At 54.3% G+C, this 15,450-nt stretch overlaps 1 protein-coding gene across 3 annotated transcripts in view; it reads right to left on the reverse strand.

Moving 5' to 3' along the window:
* Smad6 (SMAD family member 6) overlaps positions 1 to 10,815 on the reverse strand; it is a 73,024-nt gene extending 62,209 nt beyond the window's left edge. The window contains exons 1-3 of one of the 3 annotated variants that reach the window (XM_042281100.2): positions 10,322 to 10,815; positions 8,894 to 10,229; positions 1,047 to 1,103 (exon numbers count right to left, since the gene is read on the reverse strand). In XM_042281100.2, the coding sequence (XP_042137034.1) occupies positions 1,047 to 1,103; positions 8,894 to 9,719 (883 nt within the window). In that variant the 5' untranslated portion in view covers positions 9,720 to 10,229; positions 10,322 to 10,815. The remainder of the gene's footprint in view (positions 1 to 1,046; positions 1,104 to 8,893; positions 10,230 to 10,321) is intronic. The other 2 variants (XM_006971434.4, XM_076576486.1) reach the window with 2 other exon arrangements.
* Between the last annotated feature and the right edge of the window lie 4,635 nt (positions 10,816 to 15,450).

The following is a 15,450-nucleotide window of genomic DNA, read 5'->3' on the forward strand; positions in this document are numbered from 1 at the left end:
AGGAACTTGGGGTGACCCCTGAGTCCATGACCCTGAAGGTGACCTTCCAGCCAGAGCTTACACACTCCAGAGAGTATGCTTCTACCATAAACTTATTCTTGGTGCTCAGTTGGGAATGTTCTAGCACCCACACCATGCCAATGGACTTCGGAGGCCTGGGTCTCACAGTGACGGCTGGTCACAAAGTTGCTCTGTGGGAACTCTTCAGGCCAGCTCACCTGCTACTGGAACTCTGCAGACTACATCACTACTCTATATCCACTGAGGAGAGCCCAGGACCTCGGGCATCTCTGCTTTTAAATATTTAGTTAGTTAGTTATTGTGTGTAAGTGTGCGTGCATGAGTGCATGAGTGTATCACGTGCATCACGTGCAAGAAAGTGCCCTTGGAGGCCAGAAGAGGGCACTGGATTCCCTGGAGCTGGAGATACAGGCAGTTGGGAACCACCTAGCGTAGGTGCTGGGAACTGAACCCAGATCCCCTCCCTGCAAGAGCAGCAAATTGCTCTCAACCCATGAGCCCTCTCTTCAGCCCCTCATCTGCTTTTAAATTGTATGTGTGCACCCCAGAACATGAGCTGACACTTCGCCCCAAGGTTGTAGAGAAAAATCCGTCTTGCCATTGCCCAGGACTTATCTGAAACGACACACCCTCTCCACTAAGTTCCCTCGGAGACAGTCAAGCCACCTGTCTACCTGTCCAGGTAGGGGACAAGGACAGATACAGCTCAACAAAGACTCCATGCCCTATCTGCCTGTCACACCCCCAATTAACACACTGGTGGACAGTAACTCCAGGCTGGGGGAGGAAGGAAGGGAAAGAGACCCAGAAATTCCAACCCACCTCCAAAGAGCAGCTGAAGTCAGAACCCATTCATCTCCCACAGGCCCATGTTTAAAGGTCATGGAGAGGTTAACGAGAAGCCTGGAATCTGAAGATGTAAATAGTCTCTCTGCAGCAGCCCAACCCGTGGGAGTGTTTGTAAAACTTCACCCCGTTTGAATGCACCCAATTCAGCCCACCTCTCCAGGGGAGGGCACACTTACCCAGTGGCTTGTACTGGTCACGAGGAGACAGCCGAGAATAGGGGGGTGGCGGTGATTCTGGAAGACAGGATACAGCATGTCACACCTGGTGTTCCACGTGCTTTTAACTATCAGTTTCCGCAACTAATAACCTCTGACCCCAGGATGTTTTCCGTGTCGCCCACCATCTCTACCGCTCCCTGGGGCTCAGTTCCTACTTATGCCACCTATGCTTTGGGAGCTCCGGAGAGTTCCCTCGCCTCTCTAAGATGATCTCCTCAACTATAAAACAGGGGTGATAATCATAGACCTCTTGGTTTTGCCAGAAGGGCAAAAGATAGCATATGCAAAATGCTTAGCACAGCTCTTGGTCACACTCCCATAAACAGCACCTTTATTATCGTCACAACTAGAAAAACACAAGGCAGGAGTCCGTGCTCGGGCTGCCAGATGATATACAAGGTGGCTCAGTTCTGTTTGCATTTGGGCTAAACACCGAGTATGGTCTCTTAGTATAAGCGCAGGCCTTACAATATCTGGGATATACTTATGCTGGAATTTTGTGTTGCTTGTGTGGAATGAAAACTGAATGGGCATCCTAATTTTTTTGTTTGTTTGTTTTGTTTTTCGAGACAGGGTTTCCCTGTGTAGCTTTGCGCCTTTCCTGGATCTCGCTCTGTAGACCAGGCTGGCCTCGAACTCACAAAGATCCGCCTACCTCTGCCTCCTGAGTGCTGGGATTAGAGGCGTGCGCCACCACCGCCCGGTGCTAAATTTTTACTTGCTAAGTTCAACAAGCCAAATCAGAGTTCAGAAGGGCCACACATGGAATCGTGGTGGGGAGGGAAAAAAGGGAGGGGAGGGGGCTGGCGAGATGGCTCAGCATGTAAAGAAGCTTGCGGCCAAGATTAAGGACCTGAGTTTGATCCCCAGAACCCACCTGGTGGAAGGGAGAACAGACGGCCTCAAGTCGTCTTCTGACCTCCACATGTGCTTCATGTCAGGTCTGCACCCCCCACGACATACATGATAGCAATAATAAATTTTAAAAAGTATTTCATCCACATTAGAACCACCACTCCTGGGTGGCTACTGGGGCCCTGGATGCCTTCACATTCTAAGCCAGTTACTTCAGACTCTGGCCTCAGTCTCTCGTTTTTTGTAAAGAAAGGCCAGGGGTGGGTCCCAGCTTCCCAGCTCAGACTCTTGATTCCTGATTGTCTATGGTGTTTTCCTTCCGGCCGCCTTTCATTTGCCTAAAATACTCCTCCTTCAAAACATACACTTTGCCTTCAGAGGAATTTCTTAGGCTCTTGCTTTACCGGGAAGTAACAATTTGCTAAACTAAGTAACAATCTGGGTGAATGAAATGACCCTCCATTTTCCATAAATGAAACTGAACCCCATCAGATCGCAAGCTAAAGCAGACTCCACAGTAATAAAGGGGTAATAACTATTATTAGGTGGGTATCAGGAACGACACCAGGGTAATGAGTGTTTTCGCAATTATAATAAGGCACCATTAGTTAGAGGAGCATTAGTTATGTGCGTTCCAGACACCCAAAGGAGGCCTCCCTCTCCTGCCAACCTGTCCTCTGCAGCCAGAAGTGGCTTCCTCAGTCAAGGCTCTGAGTCTAGAGCAGGGACTCTCTGTGGACAGGGGTCACAGGAGAAGTCAATAGGGCAAAGACACTGAAGAGATCTGAACATTCACTCTATGCCAGGCACTTTGAAGTCTCTCTATTGTCTCTAATTCTTTTTTTTTTTTTTTAAAGATTTATTTATTTTATGTGCATTGGTATTCTGTCTGCGTGTATGTCTGTGTGAGGGTGTCACAAGCCCTGGAACTAGAGTTACAGACACTTGTGAGCTGCCATGTGGGTGCTGGGACTTGAACCTGGGTCCTCTGGAAGAACAGCCAGTGCTCAACTGCTGAGCCAACTATCCAGCCCTATCTCTAATTCTTATAGCCCTCGAGAACACGAAGGTTAATCACGCTCATCAGACACCTGCTTCGATGTAATCTTTTCTCAGAGATAAAAAATAAATACCTAAGATGGTATCCACATTCCCATTTTGCAGATGAGGAAACTGACTGCCTCCTGCTGCCCAAGACAATCACAGCAGAGCTGAGATTTGCGCCCAGGCTTGACTTCAGCCTCATTGTTCCAAAGGGCCCCTCTGCACCCAGTGTTGACTCATGTTTCCAGGCAGGGACAAAAGAATGGGAGGAAGAATTGGAGAGCCAAAGGTACCTACCAGCGACCTCACACAGGACACAGGGTGGAAGACTGTACACTTTTAGTAAGAGCTACTTGCATTGGTCCTCAGCCCAGAGGCCAAACCTGAGACAGGTCCAGTGGCCCAGCAATGAAAGGCCTGGTGCTCTGAGGGAGAGGGGACTGAGCCTGAGTTCCCACGGCATAGAGGAGACTTGAGGCCTGGTGAGTGGAAGTGACTCCCTGGGGAACTGGCTGTGGAGCCAGAACCAGAGCCATGTCTGGTACACACCCTCTTTTACAGCCCCTGAAACCCAGGACAGAGCGAGACATCTGCCCCCACACCTGTCTCCAGCAACAGAGGTAGTAGCTAGAGTGTGACTTGCGACTGTTAACCAATTCCAGCCTTCCCCACCCAACCTTTCTCTGAGTTTTTTGAAAGAGTGTTTCATATAGCCCAGGCTGGCCCTGAATTTCAGTATGTATAGCCAAGGATGACCCTGAACTACTAATCCTCTTGTCTCTGCCTCCTAAACAAATTACAGGCATATCCCTGGCCATCCCCAGTGTCTCTTACAGAGATTTTTTTTTTTTTTAATTTTGGTTTTTTCGAGGCAGGGTTTCTCTGTGTAGCTTTGCGCCTTTCCTGGAACTCGCTTTGGAGATCAGGCTGGCCTCAAACTCACAGAGATCCACCTGGCTCTGCCTCCCGAGTGCTGGGATCAAAGGCGTGCGGCACCACCACCCAGCCCAAGGATTTTAAAGTGCTGATGACGTTCCTCCTTCCGAAGCACCCACTCCCCACAGTCACACCTGAGGCAGGGGCTCCTAACATCATCAGTGAGACAGAAAGAAAACAGATAAGCCCGAAGTGCAGACATGCAGCCAGGGAAAGACCAGCTAAGCTTCTGGGAGGGACGTCGTCTAACCCCCGATCCTTCTAGAAGTAAAAAGAAGAAGGTTTATAGTCACCAGCCCAGAATACAGAGCTCCGGCCTGTCAGAGATCAAAGGGGCTGGGGCTTCACCAAACTCAACTCTTTTCTAATTTAAGTTTTATTTATTTTGGCTCTGAAACGGGATCTCAATGCACAGCTCAAGCTAGCCTCACAGGCATCGTGCATCCTCCTGCCTCTGCCTCCTCAGCACGGGGATTACAGGCATGCACCACCACCAAAAGCTCTCAGCTCCTTTTTTTTAATCGATGGGACACCTGATATCCAGCCAGTAACGGGCCCGCCCAAGGCCATGCTGGAAGGCAGCCACACAAGCCCTCCTATTGCTGGTGGAGACCAAGACCAGGCAATCTTAAGGGAGGGGAGCGGGGAGAAACTCACAGATCACAAGATTCACCCTTTTAAAGTTAACAATTTGGTTGTTTGGGGTACATTCCAAGAGTTGTGTGACCATCACCATGATCTAATTATAGGACATTTCCACCACCACAAAAAGAAACCCTATCCTCATTAGCAAGCACTTCCTATATTCCAACCCCAAAGCCCAGGCAACCACTCATCTACTTTTTGTCTCTATGGATTTGCCTATTTGGAAAGTTTCATGTCCATGAAATCATACGCTACAGAGCCTTTTGTGTGTTTCCTTCACTCAGCACTACATTCTTCAGGTTCATCCAGGCCTTGGCACGGGCGAGCACTTCACTCTTTTTTATGGCTGGATGATATTCCTTTGTGTGGCTACATCACACTTTGTTTATCCATCCATCAGCTAATGGATGTTTGGGTTGGTTCCACATTTTGCTGTTATGAATGATGTGCTGGGAACAATACCAGTCATTCTTACCCGTCATGTTCCCACTCCCCTCCCATACAGCCTCCAGGATTTAAGAAAATGGAACCACAGGACACGTAACTCAGGCAGGCTAGGTGAGTCCTCCACTGGGTGAAGACATAGGATCAGAAGAGAATCTTCAAGTTGACCCCTAGCTCTCCATCCACTGTCTAGAAGATTCTATCCTAGCTCTTGTTAAGAGTTATGTTGATTTGGAAGTAATTTACACACTGTAAACTCTAACAGAACACTTCCAGCCTCTGCAGGATCCTCTGAGAGAACTGGACATGGATGAGAGAAAAAGAGAAAGACCTCAGAAACTCCAAGCCCCTCAGACCTCCAGCCCTAGGCATGGACTAAAAGAACCCCGTAACTTCCTCCCAAGGCTGAGTAGTCAGTCAGGAGTCAACAGCATCAATCAGCCCAGTCCAGCCCCTCTCTGGTCAGCTCTCAGGGGCTACCTAGCCTTCTGGGATCCAGACCTACAAGTGAGGCCGGAACAAAGTTCGCAGCCTCTCTTCTGAGCCTGGCGGGAGTTTCTATCACTTCCCACCCATCTCTGCAGGACAGCTCTTTGCTGTAGGACAAGATCCACGCGTTGGCCTGGGCCTCCGACTTCTCTCCCTCCCCAGGGGTGACAGGCGGGCAGGGAGGGGGCCTCCTGGGTACCCGTTTCTTCTTCCCTCGAACCCTCGAACCGACAGGCTCCAACCCCAAGCCCGAGGATCGGGAGGGCAGAAAAGGAGCTCCTGGCGCTTTAAGGCCAAGGAGCCTAACTGCCCAGATTCCCCCAGCAGCCAGATAAACAGCGCAGCCGGCTGGCGCCAGCAAGAGGCAAACTGGGCATTATCACGGCTTCCTCACCTCCAAGAGAGGAGCGGGGAGCAGACAGACAGGCCGAGGGGCCGCGAGGGGGCGGGGCGGGGCCGGGAAGCCCAACTTGAAATTGATCTCATTTCAAAGGGATAATGCCAGGCCAAATAAAAGGAAAAACTTTCTAGCCCATTCTAATTCCTCCAGGCCTGGCCTGGGAACCCTGTGTTTTCCTAAGCAGCCTCCTCTAGCCCTTTAGAAGTTCTCTCTCTCTCTTTCCCGGGCACAATTTGGATAATAGTAATTTACTGAATATAATTACAGAAAGAAAAAAAAAGTAGGGAAGCAGAGAGCAGGAGATTCATTCCAGAGTTAATGGATACTTGCAGGAGAAAGGAACTCTATAAACAGGTCAGAGCTGTGATTAAAGTATTTCTCCACATTTCCGTCCACATAGGCAACCCACTGAGCTCAGCGCTGCCTTTAGTCCTAACCAGAAAGGCCCAGGAAAGATCGCTCCCAGAGGCCTCCGGACTCTGTCCCGCACTGAGCCTGGTGTTCAGGACACTAGTTTCTGAGACAAAGCCCATGGGGCCTGGAACCTGTCACCTCTTCACCTCACTTGTTCAGGCCAACCCAGAACTTTACAGATGAGAGGAGGCCAGGCTCAGAAAGGAAGGGGACCGGACTTCCCACATGTCTTGACACTGGGAGTCCTTGGGGGCGGAGGCCATGCACGAATGACTGGTGCTGGGTGTTCCCATGCACTTTGCTCCAGTCGTATGCGCGATCAGACAGTCTGTCTGTCTGCCTGCCGGCTTGCCCCATGCCCCAGCCCTTTTCCCTGAGCTGGAAAGTGGGGAGGAGCGGTCTCCTTATCAGGACGCGCTCGGCTGAACCCCAGCTATGTGCCCGCCCATTTCGAGGAGCCAGGCTGGCGGCCAGCCCCGGGGGCGGGGTGCGTAGCAAAGGGCTTCCCCAGTCCCCACTCCCAGAGAAGGCAAGAGGGTCAACCGGGCATACTGGAAACTCTTGCTTCTTTCCCACAACCAGTCCTCAGAGGTGCCCCCAGCTGGCAGACTAGGGCCCTCCTAGGTTCGTGGCCAGAAGAGGCAGGGAATAGATTCGTGGTGCATGCCTTCCCCCAAGCCCCAGGGGGAAGTGCCTCTTGAGGGAAGCAGGGAATTAAGTTCCAATACTCAGGAGAATTAAAATGTCTCTAGAGCCCTCCCACACATACACACTCATCCAAGGTCACTGTCTGGACAGAGCCTAGGTCCAGATTCTATAGTTCCTCAGGTCCCTCTCAACTTCGCCCTGGCCACGCAGGGCCAATTCTGAGTGCTAAGAGTAGGAACTGAGTGGGGTCCGGTCCCAAGGCCTCCAGCGGTTTGCTCCTCCTTATCCGGTCCACCCACCTGAGGAAGCCCTCTTTAGGTCCACCCCCCTCCTCGGAGGCTGCTCCAGGTTAAAGGCGTGGCCCTCCCAGAGGTGATCCAGTTACAGCCACACCCACAGCCCTCCCGGAGGCTCAGACCACTGACCTAGCCCCACCCCTTACCTCCTTCCCACTTCTTCCCACCTCCCAGGAGGATTTCTTGACAGCATGAATCCTCTCTGTCTCTGTCTCTCTCACACGCACACCACACATACACATTCAGTACCTGGTACAGAGTAAATGCTCAACCAACTTGTTAGTACTATGACTTGGTCACAGGGGAAAAAAATCCACTAGGGCCTTATGGAAGAATGTCATGGGCCCTACCATCCATCTCCTACTAGGAAAAAAAATGAGAGGAGGCAATACACGCACAAACAGGGTCCTCCTCCCCAGAGACAGAGATTGCAGTTTCCTCCAGGGGAAGCAGCTTCAGTTAGCCTCCAGGCACAGAAAGCCAGGGACTACCCAAGGTCTACCTTGAGCCTGGAGAGACTGACCACGAGGGAGGCACGTCAGGAACCACAGGGAAGGGAGGGAAACTTTCTTCTCTTCATGACACTAGGCCCTCGTCTACACACAGGGAGAAGCCAAGCTTCCTGAGTCCATGTTCTCTTACCAGACTGAGTCAGGAGACCTAAGAACTGACCAGACAGAGCCAACAGCCTGGAACTACCTGTCCCGTTCTCCCCGGCAAAGCCTCCAATGCCTTCAATGTATTCCCCTAAGGTGAGTGTTTCCTGTGGTACAGAAAACATGTGTGTGTGTGTGTGTGTGTGTGTGTGTGTGTGAGAGAGAGAGAGAGAGAGAGAGAGAGAGAGAGAGAGAGCGCTCCGCGCCCACCAGAGGCCTTCATCTCTCCTCACCTCTGCTCCCGCACCTGAGCCTGCCTAGGTAAGTAAGCAAGGCTGGTAGGGTGTGTACGGAAGATCCCAAGAGAACAAAGAGGCTACTAACAAAAGAGCGAGCAGCCTCTGGCTCTCAGGTGCCCTAGGACCCTCAACTCTAGAGGTAAGCTGAAGGCAAGAATTAAGAGCCACGAGGATGGAGGAGCCTGGCATTCCACGCCCAAAGGATGCTGGAAACGAGAGACTGGCCTGCAGAAATCTGGGCTCAGAGCATAGGAAGGGACAAGTGGAACATTTTGCACACACTTTTGACGCTGGGCACGAGTTGCCTGCAAACAGTTTCACAGCCATACCTACCTGGGGTACTGTATAGGAATATGCAGAAAAGCACAGCTGGTGTATAGGAATATGCACACAATGCTAGAAGCTGATTACCGGCTGGGGTGAATCCCCCAAAAGGGAGATGTCGTCTACTCCTTTGGCCTCTCCATGGCTTGCTATCCCGTTTCCCAAAGCTGCAGTCTACTTTCAGTCCCAGAAGCTGCATAGAGAAACCCGAACGTGCCCCTTTCTAAATTCGCTGGCGCTACAAGTGAAGGTACCATTTGAAACACACACACCTACCCCTCAGCTTTCCTCAACCCACTGCAGGCTCCCAGTACCGGGGAGTATCCCGAGAGCATCCACAAAGAGGTGGCCACAGACAAGGATAGGAAGATAAAGGCACAGGTCGAGGCGACCCCGTGCGCGCGCGCGCGCTCACCTGGCCCGCAGAGCCGGCTGAAGTGGTAGGGGTTGCAACACACCGTGGGCCCGTCGGGGGCGGCGGCGAAGCTGTGGCAGCCGCACAAGGGTTTCAGCTCCACTGCGTGCTGCAGGTCTGGCCAGCGAAAGAGGCGGCCGAGCAGCAGCTGCGGTGGCGCGGGCTGGCCGCCCAGGCGGAGGTCCGCGCGCGGCACCAGCACGCAGGCGCCCGGCACGCCGCCGCGGGACTCCACCGCCTCCAGCAGCGTGTCCAGCGAACGCTCCTTGAGCCTCTTGAGCAGCGAGTACGTGACCGTCTTGAGCTCCTGCTCCAGAAGCAGCAGCCTCGAGCGGGCTTCTCGACTCCGAGGCCCGCCACCCTCCTCTGGCTCCGGGGACTGCCCGGCTGGGGGATCGCCGGCGTCCCGAGGCGCACCCGCAGCGTCCCGCTCGGAGAAAAGACAGCAAGTCACCGTCTCGCAGTCACTCTCAGGCAGCCAGCCCGGGCCTCCAGGCTCCGCCACATCCAGCAGGGAGCCCTCAGCTCCGACCCCTGGCTCCGACACCGGCCTCGGGGGGCCCCCCGTGCGCCGGCGCCTGCCCGCGATCGGGGCGCCTCGCGGTCCCACCGCGTCCCGGGGCCGCCGCGGGGCTACCGAGCGAACTTCAGAGCGGCCGCAGCCTCCGCCCTCTCGTGCCCGCGGGGCAGGCTCAGCTCGGCTGCCCAGGCTCCCATCCTCGTCGCCACCGCCGCCGCCGCCGCCGCCGCTGCCTTCCTCCCGATCAGGGACCACACGACTTCGCCAAAGTCGCCGCACCAGCCCCGAGCGTTTAGACCTGAACATACGATATCCTTTGGCGCCTGGGGTGGTGGGAGGGGAGGCGGTCTCCGGTTACCGGGGGTCCGTTCCCTCAACGAGGCGCCGGCTGCGCGGGCCGCAGCCCCACATGAAGCTCTGCAGCGGGGCGCCGTGCAGACCGCGCACAGCCTGTCGTCGAAGGGGCACCGCAGGGCTGCAACATGAGGGAGCTCGCGCCGGGCCGGGCCGGGAACACGCGCGCGCCGAGCCGCAGTCCGCGCGGGACCAGCGGGCTACATGGACCGCGGTGGGCCGGGACTGCTCAACTCCAGCCGCTCTGGAGCCTTAGGGGAGTCGCGGGCGAAGCGATGCTAGAAACACCCCGCATGGGCCGGCGAGCCTTCAAAAGTTGCGCGGCTGGTACACGAGCACAAAGCGCTTGCGTTGTACCCCCAAATGTGTCTGCACAACTCTGCCTTCAAAAACCAAGTGCTACGCTGCATGGGCTTTCCCTGCAGGATCCGAAACTCAGGCTTGTGGATAACTTCCAGATCCCTGCAATGAAATAAAATAAAATAAAAATAAAAGCAAAGCAAAGCAAGAAAAAGATCCCAAACAAAACCCGAAATGCTTGGATTTGCACGCACGAAAAGCAACTCCGTCTCAGGTCCTGGGCGCTCGGTGCACTTGGGGCAAATCTCTCCTGAACGCGGGTGTCAACACATGAGTGGAAGCCGTAAAAAAAATCCCAAGAGCTGCTAGGAATCCTTAATTAAAAATGCAATCCACCGAGGCAGAGGTCGCAGCCCGCCCCACGCTGTGCTGGGTCGCTTCGGGCGCCGCGGCTGCCGAGGTCGCCCCCCCTCCCCCCTCCACCAAAGTGCCTCCCGGTGGCCCCGCGGTCCCAGCGAGGTTTGGCGAGGCAGCGCCCGGCGGCTCTTTCTCTGGGCTCGGCTCCCTCGCTCGCTCCCCCGCTCGGCGCCCTCTCTCTTTTTTGTTCTCCTCAAACGCACACTGAGGGCCCCCGGAGGAGCGCCGCGGAGTCATTGGCTGCCTCCCATCATATGCCAGTCTAGACACTTTGGCGGCTCCGCGGCGCTGATTGTTGCGCAAACAAGGTTTCAAGTTTCTTAACTCTTAAAGGAGAACACGTCCCATTGCTGAGCCCCAGGCTCCGAGGGGGCTGGTTCCCGGGGCGGGACGAACTCGGGCCCCCGCCCATCTCCCGCCCCGGCACCCCCGCCTCGAGGCTTCCAGCGCCCGCGACTCGCTTTCTAGCTCACGTCGCGCCTTGGGCACGGATACGAGCGATCCCGTACACGCGCAAGCAAACACACACACGCCCTGCTACCCAGCTCTGCCCGGTGAACCCACAGCGACCCGGAGTCCAAAGCAGCCCTTTGCCTCTCTCCGGCTTGTGCACAAACTTGCAAACGCGCATTGCACTTTAGAGTAGGTCCAAACCCCCCAGCCTCAGCGCGGGCTAATAAAAATGGGCGTGTGTGCGCGCCTTCCTGCCCTGCGTCTCTGAGGGATTAGGGGGGCGGCTGAGAAGTTGGGGTAGTGGGATCTTCTGTGACCCACGAAGAAGGCTCCACGTACCCACTTCCCAGAACTAGGGAACACTTCGATCCAGGGAGCTCCGGGATAGCCGGAGGTGGGGACTTGGACAGGGTGGGGTAGAGGCGGGAGTGCTCTTGCTCTTGGATGGCTCCTCTGGGTCGCCTGGGCTCTCCCGCCAGGCTGCCTGGCGTCCCAGGTCTCCCTCAAGGCCGGGAGCTTCCTTTTCCCTTCTTGGGTTTATTTTCTGCCCCTTCCAGAGGGATGTGGAGGGCGTGCTTTCCCCAGCTACGTTTCACTATGAAAACAGGGGCAAGTTGGGGGGGGGGGGACAGACTTTGGGGCCCGGCACCGGAAGGGTTAAGGCCGCTCCTGCCCTGGAGCCGGCGCGGCGGGGTACCTCCTCGGGCGTGCTTGCTAGTCCGAGGGTGGCAAAAGTTCAAGCTTGTAAAGTCGGGATTGGTCCCGCGCGGAGGGGAAAAAAGGCCTGGTTCCCCCTCCCCCTCCCGGGCGTGGCGCCGATTGGCTCAGCCGCAGGGCCGGCCCCGCCCTCCCCTGGCGCCCCGCGGCCCCACCCCCGGCGCAGCGCCACGCCCCCTTCCGGGCAGGAGCGGGGGCCCGAGCTCAATGAAAGAAATTCCGCTACTCTCATTGGCCTGGGGCTGGACGCCGCTCCCCGCGGGAGGCGGGGTGCAGAGAATGGGGCGCGGACTTGTGACGCCCCCCCCTTCCTTTAGGATACCCGTGCACTGGGGCTGGTGTCGTGACCGCGGCGTGCAAGCCCTGAGCCAGGTCTGGGTGTGCACTGGGGGGAAGGGCCTTGTTTGCAGGAAAAGACCCAGAGTCGTTTCCTGAGCCTTACCTGGAGTCAGGTACTCGTCAAGGCCGATTGTCACATCCACCCCTTACTCTTTTGGCCAAGGTGAAATATGAATAGTCCTGACCACTCTTTCTCCTTTGAAAATGCTGGGGATGATGCCTGCCTCACAGAACGAAGATTCTAGAGATTAGTTGCTCACTAATAAGTGTACACAACGCGCAAGTGGACAGGCAGCACCCACACGAACTTGCCTCTCAGTGTTTCTCACCCATGAAGAAGGTGATGGTTCCTAAAATACAAAGAAAGCCCTACAGGGTTGTGCACGCCCATTAGCCTCAGCACTTAGAAGGTGGATCAGAAGTCTAAGACTATCCTGGACTACACATTGAACTGGAAGCCAGCCTGGGGATGCATTAGACCCTGTCTCCAAAAGTCCCCCAAAATAAAATAAAATACAAAAAGAAACCAAATATGTTTTGTTTTATGAAGGTATTTGTTGCCTTGGATCCGGATTACAATAATAATTTAGCTCCTTACCTCGGTAGCAGACGTTTCCAGCCTAACCAGCCTGTATTCACTTACATCTCTCACCCTCATCAGTTTTATTTTCTCTGTGGATAAAGAAACTGAGGCACAGAAACTTGCTCCTTTAATTTACCGAGTACTGGGAGCACTAAGACACCAAAGCCAGAGGGGCATGTGCCAGCTGTGCTCTCACCCCAACAGCTGGAAGAGGTGTGTACCCGTGTGTTATCACGGCAGCATACCTTTCAGGGGAGTGGTTCCCCAAATGTGGTGCAGGGTACTGCCTGTCCGAGACCTGCTTGCTGGATCGACGTGTGCTAGGAGGGCACAACCCCCTAATCCAGTGCTCTGGAGAGGAGGATGGCTGACGACCATCATTATATAGAAGACTAAGCACAGGGCCCTGGACACAAGCTGTCATTACTGCCAGGGGTGGGCCTTGAACCCAGACAGTTTGGGCAAGAAAGAAGAGTGAGTACCATGGGAACCCAGACTCCTGAAGGAGGGGTTCCCTGTCTGTAGACAACCCAAAAAAGCCTCCCTCATGGTAGGGATGGATACTTCCAGAAGAGTTCCACGCCCCCAGCCCTGGAGGATTCTATGAGTTGAGGCTTTTGTCCCTCCTGCCCCTTACTCCTAGTGCAAACACCTCTTCCTGCAAAGTCCCTGCGGTATATACCAGGCCAGGAGAGACTAAAGCAAGCTTTCAAGAAGCCTGCTACCTTAAACCAGGGGCTGGAGAGCACTGAAGTGCTTGCCATGATGACCTGAATTTGGATGTCCAGTGGTCCATGTACAAAGCCAGGCACAGCTGTGATGGTCTGCAGCCCAGAATTGGGGAGACCGGAGCAGAGAGAGGCAGATGCCTGGAGCTCTCTGGCCAGCCAGCCTGGCTGAATGGATGAGCTCCAGGTTCAGTGAGAGGCCCTGTCTCAAAAGATAAGGTGGAGAGTGATGGAGAAGACGCCCAGCGTCAGCCTCTGGCCTCACACACGTACACACCCACAACACATATACCGTAAACACACACTAAATAAGTAATCAAACAAAGGGATACCTAAGAGGGCTGCTAACTTAAGGAAAATGTAGCCTCTTGGCACTTGCTCACTGGGAGATGTAGGGTGGGGACAGTGTCTAGGAAGGACATCCCTGCACTGCGGCCAGAGTCTGGTAGGCCTGACACTCCTGTACTTCTCCACTTGGTAAGTGTGGGGTATCTGTCCACTGTAAAATGGGAATAGGAGTCACAGTAGGGGCAGCTGCCAACATTAAATGACAGCAAGACTTAGATCAGCACTCTGGCCTGAAGGACTGCTCCTTCTCAGGGCCCATCCAACTTAGTGCTTGCCGCACCTTGTAGCCACTGGAGGGTGCGTGCAGTGGGGCCCCGCTCTGCAGGCCTGTGGAGCTGTGGCCTCCACCCTACTAAACTGCCAGGTTCGGATTCCCTGGGATGCAGGGAAAAGAGAGGAAAGGAGGAAGGCAGGACCCAGATGCCCAGCCTCAAGGTTCCAAGCTGCAGAAAGTCACCCAGGAAGAAGTGACTCTGACCCATTGGATGTACACCTGGCCCCGCCATCCTCCTCTCTCTCCTGGGAGCACTCTGTGCATCCTCATTTCGGCATCATTTGTCACAGTACAGTTCCATGTTCTCTCCTCTGAAACAAAAGCCTGCAAGGGCAGAGATGGGGGCCTTGTGGGGCCAGGCCACCCACATCAGTGTGGATGAGAACAAGGCCCCTGGGAACCCTCCTGTCTGAGACAGCACTTGCCTCACTTCTGACCCCCAAACACTCAATATCTGTGGGGCGGCTGAGTTAAAATTCCCCACTTCACTGAACTCTCCATCCCACCTGGCCAAATCCTCCTAGGCATCATCTTCTCCCATCCTCCTGACAATACAAGGAAGGTCTTGTTCTTTCTTCCTAGACTCTTTTAAAGTGCCTGAAACACAGAGGTTAGGCTATTTGTTTCTGGTCATATAGCCAGTAGGTGGCAGAGTCGAAACCAGGTAAGCGAGCATCTCCTGGTTCTATTTAAAAAAAAAAAAAATTGGTCCTTTGCCCTTGGGAAGTTTCCACACTAACTGGTAAGAAACGGGGTGTGAGACAGCAGAAATCACAGAAGCCAGAGTTTGCTTCTGGGTGCTGGGAAGGAATTGGGATCCAGAGAGCACAGTTTACAAACAATGAAGTCATAAGGAAGCCTGGCCGCCTCTTGCCATAACTAAATGTATTGACCAGAAGACTCATCGTAACCCACCGCACAGAGACGGATGCAAATGTCCAGGTCCTGCCTACTAACTCTGTGGAGAACAACTATACATTCGAATGTTATAGACCAACCAGAGGGCCAACCAGCTAGGTGGTGTTGTCTAGTCCTTTGGAAGGCAAATCTGCTTGGCCAGCCTAACCCCAAGTGGAAGAGTTGGGGCACACTTGAAAGTGACAGACAGCCTTCTGAAACTCTGATCCATGCTCCTCAGACTCTCCCTTGGTGGTGGTGGTGGGGGGGGACAATGCATATATACTCTAATGGAGTTTGGGGTTCAGTGGTATTTGTCAATCTCCTGCTGGGTGCCCCACCCTCTTCTCGGAGCTGGGGAACCTGCAATAAACAAAACCCAGTACTTCCAGAGCTCATGGAATCTGGTGGGAAGAGACCCACCACAACTAAACAAGCAGAGTGCCCAGCACTGGAAACAAAGACACCAAGGGCCAAAGGAAAAGAAAGAAGGGGGAAGAGAGGAGGTATGTGAGGGAAGGCTTCCTTGGAGTGAGGGAATGAGGTTTTATTGGTGACATAATTAAATTGACGTCTTGGTGGTGACACTGAGATCGTAGTGGTAGTCTCAGGAGGGAGGGAGGCACT

The sequence above is a fragment of the Peromyscus maniculatus genome, chromosome 7, assembly GCF_049852395.1.
Source record: "Peromyscus maniculatus bairdii isolate BWxNUB_F1_BW_parent chromosome 7, HU_Pman_BW_mat_3.1, whole genome shotgun sequence".
In the NCBI taxonomy this organism is placed as follows: Eukaryota; Metazoa; Chordata; class Mammalia; order Rodentia; family Cricetidae; genus Peromyscus; species Peromyscus maniculatus.